Source organism: Panulirus ornatus, chromosome 14 (genome assembly GCF_036320965.1).
Source record: "Panulirus ornatus isolate Po-2019 chromosome 14, ASM3632096v1, whole genome shotgun sequence".
NCBI lineage: Eukaryota > Metazoa > Arthropoda > Malacostraca > Decapoda > Palinuridae > Panulirus > Panulirus ornatus.
The window spans coordinates 62,931,587-62,954,124 of NC_092237.1; the positions used below are offsets into that span (position 1 = coordinate 62,931,587).

Below are 22,538 nucleotides of genomic sequence, written 5' to 3' on the forward strand. Positions count from 1 at the left end.
AGGCTTTCTAGCCACCTGCTTCTGCCCCTCTTGGTTGCCTCCTACGACACACAGGGGATACATGGGCCGTATTCTTTCCCCATCCCCAGAGAAACAATTCTTAGATATCACTACTATTTCCATCTGCTTATATCTAACATATCAAGCATTTCTCAACATAATGTAAACAACTATGCAATGACTGCGCTGACTTCCAAATTCAAAGTCTGCTCATCCTTTTTTCATGACTCTTCTTAGAAATTCCACCTCAACTTACTATCATTTTCATTATACAATTCAAAGACCCTTTAATGGGAATCCTGCAGCTTTAAAGCTGCATTCAACACTGGAACAAGGAAATGATGGGCTCTTTTGGAGAGAGAAGGTCATTGATGAGTCTGTACTCCCTTCCATCCACTAACTACGATACAGCCTTGCCAAAGGTAACTTCTACTTGCAGTGCAACCACTTACAAGCAAATTCCAATAATAATACACCTTATCAGTTCTGTGCCCACTGTTATTTAATCAGTCTGAATAAATTGCAAGCATTATAGAAACGAAGAATGAATTAGTTAAATGGTCAATAATCAAAACAATAATAAATAATAAAATCTCTTACCATGTATCCATTACCAATAGAGTATTGAAATCTATCATATATAGGCCTCTGATCAACGGGTGTCGATCGGCCGCACAAGGATGCACAACTGTTGTAATAACCATTAAGCTTGCTCTTACTAACAGAGCAATATTCTGGATGCGATCCTAATTCTGGGAACAGTTTACATGCTTCTGCAAAGTGAGAATATGCATCTTCGTATCTTTCTTGAAGGAAGTGATAAGCTCCTAGGTCATAGTGTATCTGCAAAAATCATTAAATCAACATGTTATGGCTGAATGCAAAATTTGACATTGAATTTTCAAACATTTTTTTTTTTTTTTTTTTTTTATACCTCGTCGCTGTCTCCCGCGTTTGCGAGGTAGCGCAAGGAAACAGACGAAAGAAATGGCCCAACCCCCCCCATACACATGTACATACACACGTCCACACACGCAAATATACATACCTACACAGCTTTCCATGGTTTACCCCGGACGCTTCACATGCCTTGATTCAATCCACTGACAGCACGTCAACCCCTGTATACCACATCGCTCCAATTCACTCTATTCCTTGCCCTCCTTTCACCCTCCTGCATGTTCAGGCCCCGATCACACAAAATCCTTTTCACTCCATCTTTCCACCTCCAATTTGGTCTCCCTCTTCTCCTCGTTCCCTCCACCTCCGACACATATATCCTCTTGGTCAATCTTTCCTCACTCATTCTCTCCATGTGCCCAAACCACTTCAAAACACCCTCTTCTGCTCTCTCAACCACGCTCTTTTTATTTCCACACATCTCTCTTACCCTTACGTTACTTACTCGATCAAACCACCTCACACCACACATTGTCCTCAAACATCTCATTTCCAGCACATCCATCCTCCTGCGCACAACTCTATCCATAGTCCACGCCTCGCAACCATACAACATTGTTGGAACCACTATTCCTTCAAACATACCCATTTTTGCTTTCCGGGATAATGTTCTCGACTTCCACACATTTTTCAAGGCTCCCAAAATTTTCGCCCCCTCCCCCACCCTATGATCCACTTCCGCTTCCATGGTTCCATCCGCTGACAGATCCACTCCCAGATATCTAAAACACTTCACTTCCTCCAGTTTTTCTCCATTCAAACTCACCTCCCAATTGACTTGACCTTCAACCCTACTGTACCTAATAACCTTGCTCTTATTCACATTTACTCTTAACTTTCTTCTTCCACACACTTTACCAAACTCCGTCACCAGCTTCTGCAGTTTCTCACATGAATCCGCCACCAGCGCTGTATCATCAGCGAACAACAACTGACTCACTTCCCAAGCTCTCTCATCCCCAACAGACTTCATACTTGCCCCTCTTTCCAAGACTCTTGCATTTACCTCCCTAACAACCCCATCCATAAACAAATTAAACAACCATGGAGACATCACACACCCCTGCCGCAAACCTACATTCACTGAGAACCAATCACTTTCCTCTCTTCCTACACGTACACATGCCTTACATCCTCGATAAAAACTTTTCACTGCTTCTAACAACTTGCCTCCCACACCATATATTCTTATACATAAAATCTTTAATATTTATTTATACAATACTGAATCTGCATAATACAACAAATTCATTTTTCTATATTTCACCAATAAGTTCTAAATCATCAATCATTTTTCAGGAACCCTACCACTTACTCTAAATACAGCATTTCCTTTTCTATTCATAATTACTCCAAGACCTCTTACCCATGAGCTCCTGCAACCCAAGGCTGAGCTACAATTAGCAACAAGGATTCTTTTGAGGTGAGAAGTTCTTTGATGAGATTATACTTTCTTTCATCATCTGATGATACACCCTTGTCATGGGTGATTTTTTGCTTGTGACTAACCTCAAGCAGATAGGGTCCAGTAACACCACATATTTCATTATGAAAAAAAATCATGAGATACAGTAATGTTAATTTTACAGTCATTTAAATGGAAAATTTCATATACTTTACTGCTAAACTTTTCCATTCAAACTATTTCAATCTGAACAGCAGTACAATAAGTTTAGCAAAAGAGGATCTGAAATGTTCCACTTCAGACTGCACAGTTTACACTACAGTACTTTATGAAAATTTAGGCTTTTTCTTTACTTTCAGTCTTATCTAGGATCAAGCTGCCATACACTGTTGATCTCTTGGGTAGTAAGGCTGTCTGAGACTGAAGCCTGCAGGTCTATGTATCTAGAACAGCCTACTGTTGATGTTTGTTTAATGAGTTCCTAAATGATACATTTTTGGACATTTTGATAGCAAGATGAATAGCATCCAGCCCCTCTTTTTAGAGCGCTTTCTCTTATTATATCAAGGGTACCTATAGATTTCTTTGTGTAGACTGGGGACCAGGTATTCTAAAAGTTTCATTATGTAAATCATGGGAAAACTTTCCTCTTTGCAACCTAGGGAACAGTTTTAATGATTTTAGTCATTCCAATAGTTCTGTTTTCCAGTTCACTTTGGGCTGAGTAACATATTTGTACATTAACATCTAACCTCTCTTGAAAGGGCATGTTGGCACATAACAGTTTCGCCTAAAGTGTACAAGCTCTTTGAAGATTGTTATCCGGGGTCTATTTTCCTCATCTTGAAGGTTTGCAGAACCCAGCTTACTATCTTTGAAGAGACAGACAGCAATATTTCAAGTTCTGGCACAATAACAAGGCTTGGTATAAACAACCTGGCCAAAGTAACAAGAGCTCTTATAGCTCTGGTTCTTTGGAAATGCTTTAGCATGAGGATAGTAGATATTTTGACAACACTAGTTGGCCAATTCTGCAGTAATTCTTGCAGACCATTTTGCTACCTTTGCCACCATTGAGTCTTCAAACTAATAGTGTGTGGCCAAGCTAAAAAGCTGTTTACAGCATCAGTATTTCTCAGTAATGATCAAGCCTTCAATGGACAACTCTTTTTTCTTCAACAGAAAAATAAGTATACTGATATGTTATTTGGTTTGTGGCTAAGAGTTGGTCATAGTTTGAGCTTTACATAATTCAGACAGAAACTGTGGCTTGGAAGTGAGTTTTTGAGGAACAGCTGAAGAAAGAGATCTTGCCCGCAAGTCAAACTCTTAAATACTTTTGCAGTGATAATACACACAGCATCTTTATCATTTTTAGTACCCTGACTAGACTTCCTGGAAGCACTCTTTATAAGAAAGAGATGTTCATTCCATACCTGAAATAACATTCAAAATCTAAAGTATGATGCAAAATCTTGGTTTTCAAACTAGCATACTAAAAATCAGAATTTTCCATCATGGAGTGGATAAAGGAAGTACTTCTGCTTTGTTTGCATTCTGAGCCATTTTTTGTAACATTTTGCAAATCCCAAGGTTTCACATGAAACCCAATGCTCCCTTCTATTTATGGTATATTGTTATTTTGCATAGGTGATGCTAGGCACTGCTGAATCTATGAGCAGCAGAAATGGGAGGGTTACTTTATGAAATAATCTATTCTAGACAATAAGCAAAATATTTGCAATTTACAAATATACCATTATACAGTAAACCCAATTCATTTCCTTAAAAGTATGCTATCTAATATACCTCAAGTGATATGGCTTACTCCAAGAATAAAAATTACCATATATCAGTGACACAACAAAAGTTTCATTTTGTATTAAATATCTAAAGGCTCTGCATCCACCCTGATGAAAATTTCAGTTTCTAATGTGCCAGAATAACCATTTGAAAATCATTGTATAAAGCATTTCTATTCTTGCTCTTTTCCTGCATTCCGTAAAATGTTACCTGAATGGTTTAAATTTTCTACCTTATGCATTTTCCCTAATACAATCTATTATAAAGCAATCATTTTTTTTTTTTTTTTTTTTTTATACTTTGTCGCTGTCTCCCGCGTCTGCGAGGTAGCGCAAGGAAACAGACGAAAGAAATGGCCCCCCCCCCCCCCCCCCCACCCCCCATACACATGTACATACACATGTCCACACACGTGTATACATACCTACACAGCTTTCCATGGTCCACCCCAGACGCCTCACATGCCTTGATTCCCTCCACTGACAGCACGTCAACCCCTGTATACCACATCGCTCCAATTCACTCTATTCCTTGCCCTCCTTACACCCTCCTGCATGTTCAGGCCCCGATCACACAAAATCTTTTTCACTCCATCTTTCCACCTCCAATTTGGTCTCCCTCTTCTCCTCGTTCCCTCCACCTCCGACACATATATCCTCTTGGTCAATCTTTCCTCACTCATTCTCTCCATGTGCCCAAACCATTTCAAAACACCCTCTTCTGCTCTCTCAACCACGCTCTTTTTATTTCCACACATCTCTCTTACCCTTACGTTACTTACTCGATCAAACCACCTCACACCACACATTGTCCTCAAACATCTCATTTCCAGCACATCCATCCTCCTGCGCACAACTCTATCCATAGCCCACGCCTCGCAACCATACAACATTGTTGGAACCACTATTCCTTCAAACATACCCATTTTTGCTTTCCGAGATAATGTTCTCGACTTCCACACATTTTTCAAGGCTCCCAAAATTTTCGCCCCCTCCCCCACCCTATGATCCACTTCCGCTTCCATGGTTCCATCCGCTGACAGATCCACTCCCAGATATCTAAAACACTTCACTTCCTCCAGTTTTTCTCCATAAAGCAATCATGCTTCACACAATTTCCTGATCAAACTTTATGATCTCAACTATGCTTAACTGTTCTCATTTTGCAAATTTCACTTGCTCCCTTTGGTTCCTTCATGGGAAATGTTACTGGAAGCCACATAATATAGCTTATTAAAACAAACCTGGCATTTGAATTGCTCATCAGCAACAGATTTGCACCGGTCCCAGGCATGAGTTATGACTGAGCTCTGATGAGTGTGGACACTGAATGTAGCTACCACTGGTGCACGTACCTATTGGCAAAAGAAAAAAAGCATGACTAGGTTTCCATCTGAACCTAACAAGTGAGATACCAGTTAATACCAAATCCCACATATAAGGAATAAAAGGATCTGTAACTCTTTGCCAAAACTAGCTTTCAAAAGATAAGATCACGATATCTACAAATCAGATGATTGATCTTGGGATAATGATAGGTGTATGTGCATGCACCTTACTGTTTATGTATAACTGCCTATGCAGTAAGGTAATACATAGCTTTGACCATAACGGAAAACAACCATTAGAATATAATTTGAATCTCCCTACATGAAAAAATGGAGCAAAACTGAATCAATGTGGGAGAGCCTACCTGACCTGTAAGACTGGGAATCAGCTGCAATCTTCCCCAAGACTATGAAACCATAATGTATTTTTGGACAGCATGAGTCACATATGATAAGTTGAGTGACACTCTCATTCAAATGTATACACATGCAATCCACACACAAGATAATATTTATTGTATATTATACATGCACAAACATTCAAATACACACCTAATGATCCATACAAAACAGGAGAATTTCAGGGGAAAATAAGATATCTAAAAAAAAAAATTATGTAAAAAGAATCATAAAACACCACTGATTACTATACTTTCTACCAGATCCATTTTGACTGCATGTGAAAAATATCAAACTGACCTTAAGTAATGAGTGATGATCAAACAAGCTAAGCTGACATTGCAAGTACCCTGAGTGGGTGACTAGCATCTACTGCTAAGATTCAGGTTCAATTCCAATGAAACAGTTCATGGGCTTTACAAGCATTTGTAATTTACCAGAAGATATATGACAGGTAAAAGGACAGCTCCATTACTTATACTTAATGGACAGTAAGGCAATACAAGCATGTATGCACGTTTTGCTTTCTAACAACTATGTACAATACTAATATCATGATATTTTCCCTAACATGCTGCAAGCACTGAAACTTCCCATGACCATGTTGAAGCCTTACCTCTCCAGCTCCAAGTAACTGTTCCAAAATCCTGACTGACACATCTGATCCTCTTTCCAGGACACTCAATATGCCCTCCTGAACTTCACGAGACTCTTGTGTAGGATCTTGCTGCCCAGGACTGAAAATTATGTCTTATAAAATTGTGCAAACAGTACTGTCATGATATAAAGCACTTTTAATTATTCAGCACACTATTTTCACATATTGCAATAAAAGATAAACATATCTTTATCCTTAAATATCGGGCTTGGTCCAAAAAGTCTATTGTATTTTGAGAAAAAAGTCCTTCATTAAATGAGACTGATATGCAAAAGCAAAATAAAGTAATAAAAAATTAGTATAAGTTACTTTGTGATGACCTGGTTCAGTGCTAAGTGAGTGGGCAGAGAACTTGAAAGTGTTGTTTCTTTCTTTCAACTTGGTTTCTTACTCTACTCTTATTTCGTACACAGAAAAAGCAATGCTGGTGAGCAATATGAGTATATTCAGTAACATTTCATTATATACACTTTTAGTACTCAAGGACAGTTCACAGGAAAGTCAATCAATTTTCTAACCATCAAAGTACAATCCTGTCAGTACAATATGATATAACTTTTGCAAGTATCCTTTGATATGTTACTTTATCAAATGCTTTCTAAAAATCTAAGCAAAAAATACACCAACCACTTTACTTCCATCATCCATGTTGATTATATGAAAGAAATCAAACAGATTTGTTAGACATGAATGATTTCCTTGAAAACCATGCTGTTTATCATCGCTTATTAATTGATCCTCTGGAAAATTTACAATCTTGCCTTGAATGATGGTTTCTATACACCACTAACACAGATGTCAAGCTTATCAGGCAGTAATTTCTGAGCAGGAACTTACTCCCATTTGTGAAAAGTGAAGTTGCACTGGCAAACTTCCAATCCCCCAGAACCTTCCCTGCAGAAAGGGGCAGTTGATAAGCTTTGGATGTACTAAATTTTCACATTTCTTTCCTGACAACAATAACCCATATCTTTTCTTAAATGCATATCCCCATTTCCTCACAAAAATCTTTGATTAATGTTTTGCATTTTTTCTCTATTTCTATGCCTTTCCTGGTCTCTTACAGGGGTTGGATTAGATAAAGACTTTTTTTGTGACCAGAAACGTTGACATAAGAGAAAGAGGTATAGAGGAAAGAGTACTGGTACTTTAAACTGTCTTTGCAAAAAGGTCATGAACTTTAGAAGGAGAATTTAGATTTTCCATGATGGTCTGAAGAAGCTTGTAGGCAACACACAACACTTAATTTGTGTTCTGACTGCTAGGAAGAGCAAACTGAAAAGTAAAGTAAGTCTGGCTTATCTGAACCTTTTTCTTTTTATCTTGACTGTGTCAACAGTTCAAAGAACCCAATCCAAAGGGCTGTTAAGAAAAGCTGAAGACCAGATATTGCTCTAGTACTTCTCATCAAAGAAATATCAATGGCCTAAGAACTGAAAATAACAGTTACACATAATATCAGATCCAGATCAATAAAAAATCACTAAAAAGAAGGAAAGGCAGGACTGTCAAAATGATAGATTTTCTCCTATGTTCTATCTTTCAGTAAAAAAAATTACAGAAACCTACTTACATAGGAATATTGGACACCTTGATTGGCTTAGCTGGTAATTTAGCTTGGACAAGTGCCCTAAGAGCATAGCGATGGTACAATGCTACGCTAAACAACTGATAAGGAAGCAAAGGGCCTGTGTCTAGTGTCCCATGTGTTGTTGGACTACTCATCTCCTCTAATGTTTCGTGTAACAGAGCAACGAGAAGAGCATCTTGCATATGCAGAGGTAATCTGAAAAGTATGAAAATTAATGTATTATTCCTTTACGTTTATCATACTTAATCGCAATTTCCCGCCTCAGCAAGGCTGCCAGGAAATAGACAAAAAATGGCCCATCAACTCATTTTTATTTTATTCATTTATTTTGCTTTGTCGCTGTCTCACGCGTTAGTGAGGTAGAGCAAGGAAACAGACGAAAGAATGGCCCAACCCACCCACATACACATGTATATACATACACGTCCACACACGCAAATATACATACCTATACATCTCAATGTACTCATATATATACACACACAGACATATACATATATACACATGTACATATTCATACTGTCTGCCTTCATTCATTCCCATCGCCACCTTGCCACACATGGAATAAAAACCCTCTCCCCCCTCATGTGTGCGAGGTAGTGCTAGGAAGGACAACAAAGGCCCCATTCGTTCACACTCAGTCTCTAGTTGTCATGTAATAATGCACCAAATCCACAGCTCCCTTTCCACATCCAGGCCCCACAGAACTTTCCATGGTTTACCCCAGACACTTCACATGCCCTGGTTCAATCCAATGACAGCACGTCAACCCCGGTATACCACGTCGTTCCAATTCACTCTATTCCTTGCACGCCTCTCACCCTCCTGCATGTTCAGGCCTCGATCACTCAAAATCTTTTTCACTCCATCCTTCCACCTCCAATTTGGTCTCCCACTTCTCCTCGTTCCCTCCACCTTCGACACATATATCCTCTTGGTCAATCTTTCCTCACTCATTCTCTCCATGTGACCAAACCATTTCAAAACACTCTCTTCTGCTCTCTCAACCATATTCTTTTTATTTCCACACATCTCTCTTACCCTTACATTACATACTCGATCAAACCACCTCACACCACATATTGTCCTCAAACATCTCATTTCCGGCACATCCACCCTCCTGCGCACAACTCTATCCATAGCCCACACCTCGCAGCCATACAACATTGTTGGGAACACTATTCCTTCAAACATACCCATTTTTGCTTTCCGAGATAATGTTCTCGACTTCCAAACATTCTTTAAGGCTCCCAGAATTTTCACCCCCTCCCCCACCCTATGATTCACTTCCGCTTCCATGGTTCCATCCGCTGCCAGATCCACTCCCAGATATCTAAAACACTTTACTTCCTCCAGTTTTTCTCCATTCAAACTTACCTCCCAATTGACTTGACCCTCAACCCTACTGTACCTAATAACCTTGCTCTTATTCACATTTACTCTTAACTTTCTTCTTTCGCACACTTTACCAAACTCAGTCACCAGCTTCTGCAGTTTCTCACATGAATCAGCCACTGTATCATCAGCAAACAGCAGCTGACTCACTTCCCAAGTTCTCTCATCCACAACAGACTGCATACTTGCCCCTCTTTCCAAAACTCTTGCATTCACCTCCCTACCAAACCCATCCATAAACAAATTAAACAACCATGGAGACATCACACACCCCTGCCACAAACCTACATTCACTGAGAACCAATCACTTTCCTCTGTTCCTACACGTACACATGCCTTACATCCTCGATAAAAACTTTTCACTGCTTCTAACAACTTGCCTCCCACACCATATATTCTTAATACCTTCCAGAGAGCATCTCTATCAACTCTATCATATGCCTTCTCCAGATCCATAAATGCTACATACAAATCCATCAACTCATATATATACATAAATACCCATACATGCACATTACATACATATACATATCAACATATACACATATACATACATATACACAGACATATACATATATACAGATGTACATATTCATGCTAGCCTTCATCCCAAGTTAAAAATATTCCACAATCTCTTTTCATACTGAAAAGAAAAACTTATTTTTCAGAAAATAATTTACATTAATGAATCACTTACCCTCACAAACATAAAGTTTCCACTAAATTCTTGCATTACTGCTGAAATACTGATAAGCCTATCACTTCATATGCTCCCTTCCTTCATACTTTCAGAAACTCTAACACTAATTTTTCATAACACCAAAGTCTAAGTTGTCAAAGTAATACAAGCATCTAAACACCCTCCTAATGTTTTTCTCACTCTACATGACTTTCACAATCATTTCCTTTAAACTATTTGTTCTCTTAATTCTTATGTATGGAATTCCTCTCATCCATCTCTACAATTCTTATCTAAGGTTGGATGTGCATCCATTCCCTAATGTTGGGTGCGAACCTATCCATAAGAAATAAAAAAAGCACTGCAATACCCTAACCTCTAGCATAATGTACTCTAAAAAATAATATACCAAGGTTCTCTAAGCACTCCTAAGTCTTTTTTTTGTACCAATTGTATCCCCAATTTCTGCTTTGTTATATAAATTCTCAGGGAACAAAAATTCTCAAAAACTAACTCCAGCATAGGTTCAGTTTCTTCACAATTTAAAATCATATTATACTGAGACGGACTTTATTAAAAATGAGAACCTTACTCCTGGTATGTGCTTTAACTAACTTCCTGCTGTATGCATACCTAATTGATCAACAATTCTGCTTCGCCTGACAGATTAGTATTATCTCCATACAGCAACACAGACCAATTGCAATGTCTTCTATATCTAAATCATGGTTTTCTGAGCAGGACTTTTTAAGCACAGCCGTTATTACATATTACAAATGTTTAATGTAAGCTTACTTCTGCTCAAAGACCTCCAAGTTCCAATTCAGATGAGCTGCTGTCCTGAGAGCAAGAACAGACAGTGCATTTTTCTTCTTGTTACTTTCCTGCGTGGACATGTCAACTGTCTCCACCTGCAGGACAGATACATCAAAAATGTAGGTTTCAAAGGTTGAAAAACCATTTCTCTACCATAGGCAGAGCTATACAAACACTGCTTCAGCCTTCAAAGTGAGGTGCATGGATAAGAATTCACCTCAAGTATATGCAATAAAACCTCAGAGTTTGAGACAACAGCATTAGAAGAAAATTATGATATAACAGCCATTCCCAAAACTTGGTCAGAAAAAAAAAAGACATTTCCTCGCTGAATATCTAATTTCAGGGTACACTGTTTAATAAGGGCAGGGAAAACAAAGTAAGTGATGGTGTCTTGCTCTCTGTTCAAGCTTATCTAAATCCCATAGTTGCAGCCACTGAGAATGCTGACTTCATTTTTGTTGAAATGAAAAACAAACTTTGCAAGAAAATAACAGTAGGACTAGTTTATAGGCCCCTTGCACAGAAAACAATTAGACAAAAGATATTTTGAAAGTTAGCAGAAATTTGTAATGAACATTTTCTGCCAGCAAATGTTTTTAAACTTCTGTATGCTGTCTGTGTGTTACCACAATCCAATGTAATATTATTTCACAAAACATGAAATACATGCTTAAAATACATGTTTAATTTGTTTATGGAAGGGGTTGTTAGGGAGATGAACGCAAGAGTTTCGGAGAGAGGGGCAAGTATGCAGTCTGTTGTGGATTAGAGAGCTTGGGAAGTGAGTCAGTTGTTGTTCGCTGATGATACAGCACTGGTGGCTGATTCTGGTGAGAAACTGCAGAAGCTGGTAAAGTGTGTGAAAGAAGAAAGCTGAGAGTAAATGTGAATAAGAGCAAGGTTATTAGGTACAGTAAGGTTGAGGGACAACTCAATTGGAAGGCAAGTTTGAATGGAGAAAAAGTGAAGAGTTTTAGATACCTGGGAGTGGATTTGGCAGTGGATGGAACCATGGAAGTGGAAGTGAGTCACAGGGTGGGGGAGGGGGTGAACGTTCTGGGAGCGTTGAAAAATGTGTGGAAGGCGAGAACATTGTCTCGGAAAGCAAAAATGGTTATGTTTGAAGGAATAGCGGTTCCAACAATGTTATATGGTTGCAAGGCGTGGGTTATAGATAGAGTTGTGTGGAGGAGGGTGGATGTGTTGGAAATGAGATGTTTGAGGAAAATATGTGGTGTGAGGTGGTTTGATCGAGTAAGTAATGAAAGGGTAAGAGAGATGTGTGGTAATAAAGAGTGCGGTTGAGAGAGCAGAAGAGGATGTTTTGAAATGGTTTGATCAAATGGATAGAATGAGTGAGGAAAGACTGACAAAGAGGATATATGTGACAGAGGTGGAGGGAACGAGAAGAGGGAGACTAAATTGGAGGTGGAATGATGGGGTGAAAAAGATTTTGAGCGATCGGGGCCTGAACATGCAGGAGGGTGAAAGGCGTGCAAGGAATAGAGTGAATTGAAACGATGTGGTATACTGGGGTCGAAGTGCTGTCAATGGATTGAACCAGGGCATGTGAAGTGTCTGGGGTAAACCATAGAAAGTTTTGTGGGGCCTGAATGTGGAAAGGGAGCTGTGGTTTTGGTGCATTATAGCACCACATGAAATGGCACCACCCTCCCCCTGCGCACGTGTAAGGTAGCACTAGGAAAAGACAACAAAGGCCACATTCGTTCACACTCAGTATATATATATACTAACCTCATTATTTCCCCCATCACTCCTCTTGATGCTATTGTATATAAACTGGATGATTAGATTGATTGCAGATGGCTCTGAAAACAACATGTTGATTTTACAATAGGTGTTTGGAAATATATTTACTCATAATTCCTATTTCACTGACTGATAACCAGAAGAATAAAGTCATAGTTCAACTGTCATCTTGATACCCTCTCATCTCATTCATTACAAGTATTGTGTACTTGGCATTTATTTGATTGCCTTTAATTCTTTAATTATACCAATAATAGTTGGGTGAACTTGAGGCAAACCAGCCTAAAGTAAATCTACCAATATGCCACTATACTTGGTGTTGAAACCCTTATATCAAAGTACTGTAGACAGTGCTATCAGACAAAAGATATATATATGACGCAATTGGATATCACACAGAAAAGGTGTTTGTGCACATTGTGCATACACATGAAAAATAAACCACAATATGTTAACTACCTCTTTACATTTCTAGTCTGAATATAAAGACTCACCAGGGTAGGTCTGATTCAGATGGGACTCCAGTAATGCTGGATTTAGGAGAAACTCAAACCATGCAATAGATTCTGAAGCCATACTTATTCTTCAACATCTGCAGAAACTCCAATAAATTAGTAACTGGAATCTTCCTATTACAGGTCAAGCAGAAATTTAAAGGTTAAAAAAAAATCCTATAAACATAGATAGGGAGGTCAACAGAGAAGGTGAACATGAAACTACATGATCCATACATAAGACTTTCCCTTGTTCATAACTTAAAGGTAGCAACTTTACTGAGCTATTGTAAGTGTTAAATTGGTGTAGTTGATAAAGATAATCAGTAATGCAGTAAGCAGTCCTGATTAAGTCTGTCAATTGAATTAGCTGGCAAGACTTTCCTGCACACTACCGGTGCTGTGAGTAAGACTTTCCTGCACACCACTGGTGCTGTGGGTAAGAGCCCTCCTCCAAGGACCCCTGCTGGACTTTGTTTAATTTTTCAATGCATTCTCAGTACTGTTATTTTCTTTGCTCTGACATATATCATGTCAATTTTTAATATTCATACTAAGTTTTCTTCTACAGTGCAACATGATAAAATTGCCAATAAGGTGGCACTAGTAAATGCCATCAATGTTAGTATATTTGAACTGAAATATTGAAATTATGATATATTTCTGCTATGAGAAAGTTAGATAAGGTTTGCATTGGTTCTGCTGATTTCTACAGCATTCCATCCACTTTTATAATAATTAATCCACATTTTCCTTGATCTTCATTGCCCTTCCCACTACCACATCATCATCATTATCATTCATTTCATACATATTCACCATTTCCCATGTTAGCTAGCTAGTGTTAAGAATAGAGGACTGAGCCTTAGAGGGAATATCCTCACTTGGCCCCCTTCTCTGTTCCTTTTTTTGGAAGAGTAAAAATTGGAGGGGAGGATTTTCAGCCCCCTGCTCCCTCCCATTTTAGCCACCTTATATGACACGCAGGGAATACGGGGGAAGTATTCTTTCTCCCCTATGCCCAAGGATAATATAATCATTATCATTATTATTGTCATTATAATCACCATCATTAATATCTTCAGGCAGCAGCTACAAGTATGCAGATGTACCCACATTCTGCTTTCCTATTCATATTCTGAGCATACCTGTAGCCACTGCCTCTATCTAATATCCTAGTCCAAATTCTCATTACAATATTCTAATAGGGAATATAGTTATTGAAGAGAAGAAAATTATGTAAATAAGAAAAAATATAATCACAATCAGCTTATACATTGACTTCATCCAAGTGGGAATAAATAGAGAGGTGAACAAAACAAGTTATAAGGTACACTGACATTGTAATTACAGAAATACTTGTGAAGGACCATTCTATTTTATCTATCATATAGAAAAATATGGTGATAGTTATATATCTAACAAATTGCACATTTAATTAATGCAAAAGTAGGTAATACAATTGCAAAAACAACCATCGGAACTTATGTAACCTTCATAACAGCCAAGATTCATTTAAATGTTTAATACAGCATTCTACTTGTAGTATACTTGTCACACTTAAAGGTGCATGTTAGCAAACAGACAAAAGTGAGTGACCATGCAATCCCTATCAGGAGACAAATGTATCAGTGGTATATTTCATCTCCCATTTCAGGCCACTTCGCAAGGTCAGGTGAAGTTTAAATAGGTTCCATTGATATTTGCATGTGCTTTACCTGCTTTTATATTAATCAACCTCACATATTCCTTGATATACATACTTTTATCACCTTATCTGTAAGCCAGAAGCTATGGGTATGCATGAAATACTAATAGCAAAACAGAATGTGGATACATCGGCATATCCGTATTCACTGCATTACTACTATGACTAAGTGTTATCATAATCATTTCTTAATTATTACCATTATTACCATTATCATTACAATCATCACTATCACAATTATATAATATTACATCATTATCATTTTCTTATTATACTTGATCGCTGTTTCCCAGGTCAACGAGGTAGTACCAGGGAACAGACGAAGAGCAGCCCATCCACTCATACACACATATACATACATGTACAAATCAACATATATACACATATACATGCATAAACATACACAGACATATACATATATACACATGCAGATATTCATGCTTGCCTTCATCCATTTCTGGCACTTTCCCGCCCTACAGGAAACAGCATCACTACCCCCTGCTTCAGCAAGGCAGCACCAAGAAAACAGACAAAAAAGGCCACATTTGTTCACTCAGTCTCTAGCTGTCATTTATAATGCACCAAAACCACAGCTCCCTATCCACATCCAGGCCCCACAGACCTTTCCATGGTTTATCCCAGACGTATCATATGCTCCGGTTCAGTCCACTGACAGCATGTCGACCCTGGTATACCACATTGTTCCAATTCACTCTATTCCTTGCATGCCTCTCACCTTCCCATATGTTCAGGACCAAATTGCTCAAATTCTTTTTTACTGTATTATACTATATTATATATTGTATGATTATTCAACATCATCTTATTTAACCAGCATCATTCTATGTCACTTTTCTTATACATAAAGACTCAATAGATATGTATTTTTCTGATTGTATTAGTTGTTTCTGCATTACTTTCTCCCTTTACGATACAAAATTCCCTCTGTGATACAAAATGTTCATAATGTATACATTAGCATTTACAATGTAATTCAGATTTGGAGGTATGGTAATTCTAACATCAACTGAAAATCAAATTAATGGATTCTGCATAGTTCATAAAACTCCTATATCTCTGATGCCTGTTCCCACCTGGAACTCCCTTAAGCGGGTCATGATACTAGTCTCCACAATAAGTGAACTCCAGTGCAGCTTCTTCGCCTTTAGTGTCTCAATCTTAACAGGCCACAATCAGAGGGGAACTCTAGTGCAGTGTTTTCAGAGGCTCCTACCTGATGTTCCTTCTACCTACTTTTACCTAATGCTCATCCCAAATGCCTAAATCTTCCGAACTACTGCTTCTATCTATTTTGCCAAAAGGCAGGGCTAGCGCACTGTACTTACCACAGGAAAATCTAATCAGCTACTGGGTCAGAGGAGTACAACTTGATAACCACTAAAGTGCTGGCTCACTACGCAGCCATCAGTAACCTTCTCAACGCCGTGGTGGGTACTACTAGTGATATACCTCCCTCGTCATTGCTGCCTACCAACTATTTCACCTGTAGGAATCTCTAACAAATATTAGGTTATGTATGGCTATGTTTAGTGTAATTTCTTGGGCTAAAATTGTCTCTCTTTTGAACCAGCATGCTATGCTGGGTTTCTTGGGTTGAAATTAAATTTTTTCAAATGTATCTGTTGTATCTGTTATCTCGGAAAGCAAAAATGGGTATGTTTGAAGGAATAGTGGTTCCAACAATGTTGTATGGTTGCAAGGCGTGGGCTATGGATAGAGTTGTGCGCAGGAGGATGGATGTGCTGGAAATGAGATGTTTGAGGACAATGTGTGGTGTGAGGTGGTTTGATCGAGTGAGTAACGTAAGGGTAAGAGAGATGTGTGGAAATAAAAAGAGCGTGGTTGAGAGAGCAGAAGAGGGTGTTTTGAAGTGGTTTGGGCACATGGAGAGAATGAGTGAGGAAAGATTGACCAAGAGGATATATGTGTCGGAGGTGGAGGGAACGAGAAGATGGAGACCAAATTGGAGGTGGAAAGATGGAGTGAAAAAGATTTTGTGTGATCGGGGCCTGAACATGCAGGAGGGTGAAAGGAGGGCAAGGAATAGAGTGAATTGGAGCGATGTGGTATACCGGGGTTGACGTGCTATCAGTGGATTGAATCAAGGAATGTGAAGTGTCTGGGGTAAACCATGGAAAGCTGTGTAGGTATGTATATTTGCGTGTGTGGACGTATGTATATACATGTGTATGGGGGGGGGTTGGGCCATTTCTTTCGTCTGTTTCCTTGCGCTACCTCACAAACGCGGGAGACAGCGACAAAGTATGGTAAAGGTAAAGTAAAGTATCTGTTGTTTTAGAAAAGAGACAAAATACCACTCACCTACCAAACTCTCAAGTAATTCTTGTAGTTGGAATAAAGTTTTACAGATTATAATGAAACTATTCATAAATTTTCATACAAGTTATTTTGCCAACTGACATGTTGATAACTTAGCACATAAGGGTCAAACGGTTCTATGCCAATGTTATCGTTAACTTTTTCAGGATTCTTGCTCTAAGTTCTTAAACTGTCACTCATCTTTGGAGCAAGCTGAAGTAGGACAGGGTTATGAGCAAGGATGGGTAAGGGTGATTGGTTTGACGTTTTAACACTTTCCTTGCACATCAAGATAACGACAGGTTACAGTTCTCTGCTGACTCTTCATAATCTATAAAATCAAAATTCATCTCTTTTCTCATTAGACAATATATTTGTCGGGATTTGCTAAAAAACTCAATACGAGACTGACAAATGTATTCATGAATATAAGAAAAAACCGATATCGGCATCAGTGATATCATTTGAGCCATCGGCAACGACAAATCGGCAAAATAACGAACATTTGACATTAAGAGATCTTTATGTTAAAATCGCGTCACCCAATAGTACAATACGAACCCACATACCCATGAATATCCGACTGCCACAGAGATTTGCATTCAAACCAATGGACTAACTAACTTACAACTATTGTAAGTTAGTTCTACTTCTTGCCTTATATGCATAATTAAATTCCAGGAGTTGGGATTACTATGAACTATGATAATATTTACATTAGTCACTTTTGTTTGTGTTGTTTATGAATTGAACGATCACGAGCAGCAACCACATCCAGCGATCATTAATGGTAAGACGGTAATCCAGCAACCACACTCAGCCAACGCTCGCGGTAATAGGCAAAGACTTTGGTAAAAGGATAGAGCAGCAACTACATATAAGGAACACGAACAAGTGAAAACTAGTGCACATAATTAAAACTGAAAAATCATTTAAAACTGTGAGTTCTCTTTAATATGTATTCATTTCCACCTGAATTAATTTGCATTCACTTCCATCTATTCATGTCTTAATTCCTTTTATTGCTTTTCATTATCTCATTGCGGTACACATCTGTTTTTCTGCACTTTGATAGTGGTCACAGTCAATCTATTTTGATATAATGAAAAAATTATACCAGTTCTTTCTCAGCAGGTGGCGATAATTCTGCTCACTTAGAGAGAGAGAGAGAGAGAGAGAGAGAGAGAGAGAGAGAGAGAGAGAGAGAGAGAGAGAGAGAGAGAGAGAGAGAGAGAGAGAGAGAGAGAGAGAGAGAATGGCTTTAAAGAGAGTTGAAAGGTGAAGTCACTACAACTCTGAGGAACAGCAGAGAAGTGCCTGTAGCTCTGAGGCACGGTAGGGAGGTGTCTACAGATTCGTGGAACGGTAGGGAAGTATCTGAGGAGGTCTCTGAAGAATAGTAGGGAGGCATCTGTATCTGAGAGACGTTAGGGAAGTGTCTACAGCTCTGAGTCTGGGGAACGGCAGAGAAGTGTCTATATCTCTGAGGGGAGTAATAAAAAAAAGAGACTGCAGGTGTTGGAATGTTAAAAACATACTTCAGTCACCTCCGAAACCTGACAATGAAGATGGATATACAGCAACAGAATGACGTTCAAGGGCGGCACAAGTTGAGATGATAGAAACTATGATTTTGTTTTTCGTTGAGTGGAATATAGCGGGCAAGACGATGGGAAGGAGAGATACGGAGCGTATGCTTCTGTGTATATATACATCTACACATAAAACATTTACAGGCATATATATGTCTTGATTTCTCGTCTGTCTCTTCGCATCGCCCTCTTTCTTCCAACCTCCCATTTTTCTCCGAGACTTTTCATATATGTCTTTACACTGCATTCATGTGTCACTCTGTTAATCTCTTTCCCTGGTAAACTGTCGCTGTCCTCCGCTGCCTTACTCCTTATGAGTCAGCGGGAGTCAGCCGTCATCACCTGGTCCACAAAGATGGATGACGGGAGGACCGTCTGCACCACACCTGAGCGGCGCCACCCAAGGCCTCCGTGGCCAATGCATGCTGCTCTCTCAGGAGGAGGCAGTAACCATTACCGTCACACGTTCGGCTAATTATGCGTTACGAAATAGAAATTTGCGGATCTGGTGCAACGGTGGTGGAAGCAGGATATACTGTTACTTTTTCTCTCTGACGACGGCAGAAGCAGTAGTAGAAGGAATGACAAGAAAGATAATAGAAACAGGGGACTAAATCCCTCCTAGCGGCAACACATCCCGGAGACAACACTAGCATCCTGTGTCTGAGGCTGTCCGTCTTGCACCAGCCTCGCCCAGCTGGACCTCAAGACCAACTTGGCGCCAGGCGCTTCACGCCCGCCGGACATTCGTGTCATGATCATAGCATGGTGTCCGGCAGTGCTGCAGCTGGCTACACACCACTGTTACCAGACATTTTTCATCCTGCGTTTCCAAGACGATTAATCCAACGCTGACAACTTTGCTTACCTGCTGTGTGGGGAAGCACCAGCAGGTCTGTATTTAGGTCTTCTTCCGCAGGGCATGCATTTGAGGTTCTTATACGAGGGTGACAACTCACTGTAGCTCGCCATTTGTATGACTGGAACGTGTACACATGATATTTACTTGCAACATAAGTGGTTTACCGATAAACCCAACAGTAGTGGTCCACTAACAGCAGTGGTGCATCAACTATTGATGCACCACTATTGATGGTGCATCAAAAGTAGTGGCGCACATCTTGTTACTGGCTGTGTGACAACCCCTGCTACGGGCTGAGTGTGAGAAATCTTGTTACAGGCTGTGACAAACTCCCGTTACGGACTGAGTGTAACAAACCTCGTTACTGGCTGTGACAACCCCTGTTACTGGCCGAGTGTGGCTACCCTTAATGACCGAGCGTGGCTATCCTCGTTACTAACTGAGTGTGATCAACTTCGTTACTTGCCGTGTAACAACCCTCGTTACGGACACATAATTCTAGTTTGTTAACAGATATAAAACAGCCGCCAGTCTTACCCCTGAAGTAGTTCCATGAAGCCCAGACAGCTTGCTCTCACAGAAAACGGGGTTTAATGTATGTATGACTAAGCTACTTCTGCATTCCAACTGTTCTGAAGTAGTTCTTTTCTTTCCAGACAGTGCGGATGGCATATTCATAGCTAAAGCACGTGCAGCTGTAATATTCGTCTGTGTTAACCAAGGTTACTAGTAGCCCTTGTCACGATACATTTTGTGAAACAGGAAGCTAATGAATATATATATAATCTATACCATGATTATCTAGCAAGCATGCAGCTTCTCTCTTCCACAGTGGCGCTGTAGATGCCAACAAGCTGCTGTGAGAGCTTTTCTTCATAATTCAAAAAATAGATACAATGTGTGACACACACACACACACACACACACACACACACACACACACACACACACGAAAGAAGCACCATCAAGGCGGACGGAAAAGAGTGGTTGAGGAGAGAGAAAATAACGTGAAAGGATCTAATACCACTCCAGCCACTGATCTATCGTCTTCATTCCCCATGTTGATATGCTTGGTTGATTGATACTGGATACAGAATGTTTCTTCTCATCATTCAGGCATCTCGGGCGCTCTTCTTCACCGGATCTGATTATTCTGTTCTATCTTATCCCTGTTCTCAGTGGTCATATTGCGACACGGACCATGTCTCGGGCCCCATGGTAGACTAACAGGCAACTGCCAATTTTGAGCTTATTTTGTCGGCGATATCAAGATGTTGATGGAGATAAAATGGGAATGTGAGACAGAGAAAACAGTGAAAAGTTGACATGATGACCAAAACATAAATAAACATCGATCGACACGAGAAAGCCATTAGGTTGCGTAGGTGATGGATCACGCTGGAACACCAGCTCCAGCTTTCACAGTGTTGGACTGAGTATTCGTTCCAAGTCATTATTGATGCTGGTAGCATGTGTCCTTATGCCGTCCAATCCATCCGGCGTCGTAATGTGGACATGGACACTGCCCTACCCTCAACAGTGTCGTGTGTGGATGTGGAAGTCCTGGCTTTGGGGATTACTGGTTGCATAGATGATTTAACAGGAGCCTGGCCTGGTTACGTGATAGGAAGCAAAGAGTTGTAATGAATGGTGAATCATATCAATCATTATCTCTTGAAATACTTACTTCAAACTCTCTCTTGGCTTGCTTGATGTGTCTTCTTACGTTTCCTCTTAACTGTGCTATTCTGAGTTGCATTACTTAAGTCATAGTCTGATTTCTTAAGCTTGTAGAGTATATTTCTGCGTCGTACAGCTCTTGCGGTACCTGAGGATAACCATTCAGGCATGTTGTTGGATTTATTGTTTCTGTCGTGCATGGAAACGAATGTGTTTCGTTGGTGCATAAACTGACGCTTAAAACTGGCTCATAATTCCTCTGACCATGAAGCAACAAGGGCGAGACTCAGAGAGAGAGAGAGAGAGAGAGAGAGAGAGAGAGAGAGAGAGAGAGAGAGAGAGAGAGAGAGAGAGAGAGAGAGAGAGAGAGAGAGAGAGAGAGAGAGAGAGAGAGAGAGAGAGAGAGAGAGAGAGAGAGAGAGAGAGAGAGAGAGACTACTAATACAGTAACACATTGGAACAAGTAAGTAGCATTTGTCGCTGCCAGCCTGGGGAGCGTCCAGCAGAGAGAAGCACTTGCCCTGATGGTAATACATTAATCTCTCCGTGTAGTTGTTGTCTGGAAGTCCCCAACTGTTTCTCTGCTACTATGACCCTGCATGGCTGATCCTCTCCATAAGTCCTGCCAATGAAGTTTTCCTTTTTACTCACCATAAACCTTGTTACTCTTTAACTTCGCTGGGGAGCATGTTGCTGCCAAGGGAATCACAGGCTATGCTTTTACTTCATCTGGCCTGGAACTCCTCCGACACTCAGCAGAATTTCTTGAAAGGTGGGAGATATCACACGATATCAACCAGCTTTGTGTCATATAACTATCGTCAAATATCGCAGGTCAAAGAAACGATAAATGAATATAGAAGGATGTTGCAATGAAAATCCATAGACTTAACCTGTGTGACGTCTTGTTAATGTATTTCACCGCAGTCAAGAAGCTGAATTGAACTGAATAAAGAAATAAGAATGATTGGTCGGGAATAAAACATGTTCATATCCTGATGGAAAGATGATGGATAGACAAAAGTATTTCAGAATGGGGAATTTTTCAGTGTTGGA

General features: G+C 39.7%; 1 protein-coding gene across 4 annotated transcripts in view; it reads right to left on the reverse strand.

The window, feature by feature from the left end:
- The window catches only part of IntS8 (integrator complex subunit 8), a 59,742-nt gene extending 41,541 nt beyond the window's left edge, over positions 1–18,201 (reverse strand). The window contains exons 1-9 of one of the 4 annotated variants that reach the window (XM_071670146.1): positions 18,065–18,119; positions 16,355–16,512; positions 13,301–13,398; positions 12,792–12,865; positions 11,013–11,128; positions 8,126–8,338; positions 6,511–6,631; positions 5,412–5,522; positions 601–843 (exon numbers count right to left, since the gene is read on the reverse strand). In XM_071670146.1, the coding sequence (XP_071526247.1) occupies positions 601–843; positions 5,412–5,522; positions 6,511–6,631; positions 8,126–8,338; positions 11,013–11,128; positions 12,792–12,865; positions 13,301–13,382 (960 nt within the window). In that variant the 5' untranslated portion in view covers positions 13,383–13,398; positions 16,355–16,512; positions 18,065–18,119. Of the gene's footprint in view, positions 1–600; positions 844–5,411; positions 5,523–6,510; positions 6,632–8,125; positions 8,339–11,012; positions 11,129–12,791; positions 12,866–13,300; positions 13,399–16,354; positions 16,513–17,351 lie in introns of all 4 variants that reach the window. The other 3 variants (XM_071670144.1, XM_071670147.1, XM_071670145.1) reach the window with 3 other exon arrangements.
- Between the last annotated feature and the right edge of the window lie 4,337 nt (positions 18,202–22,538).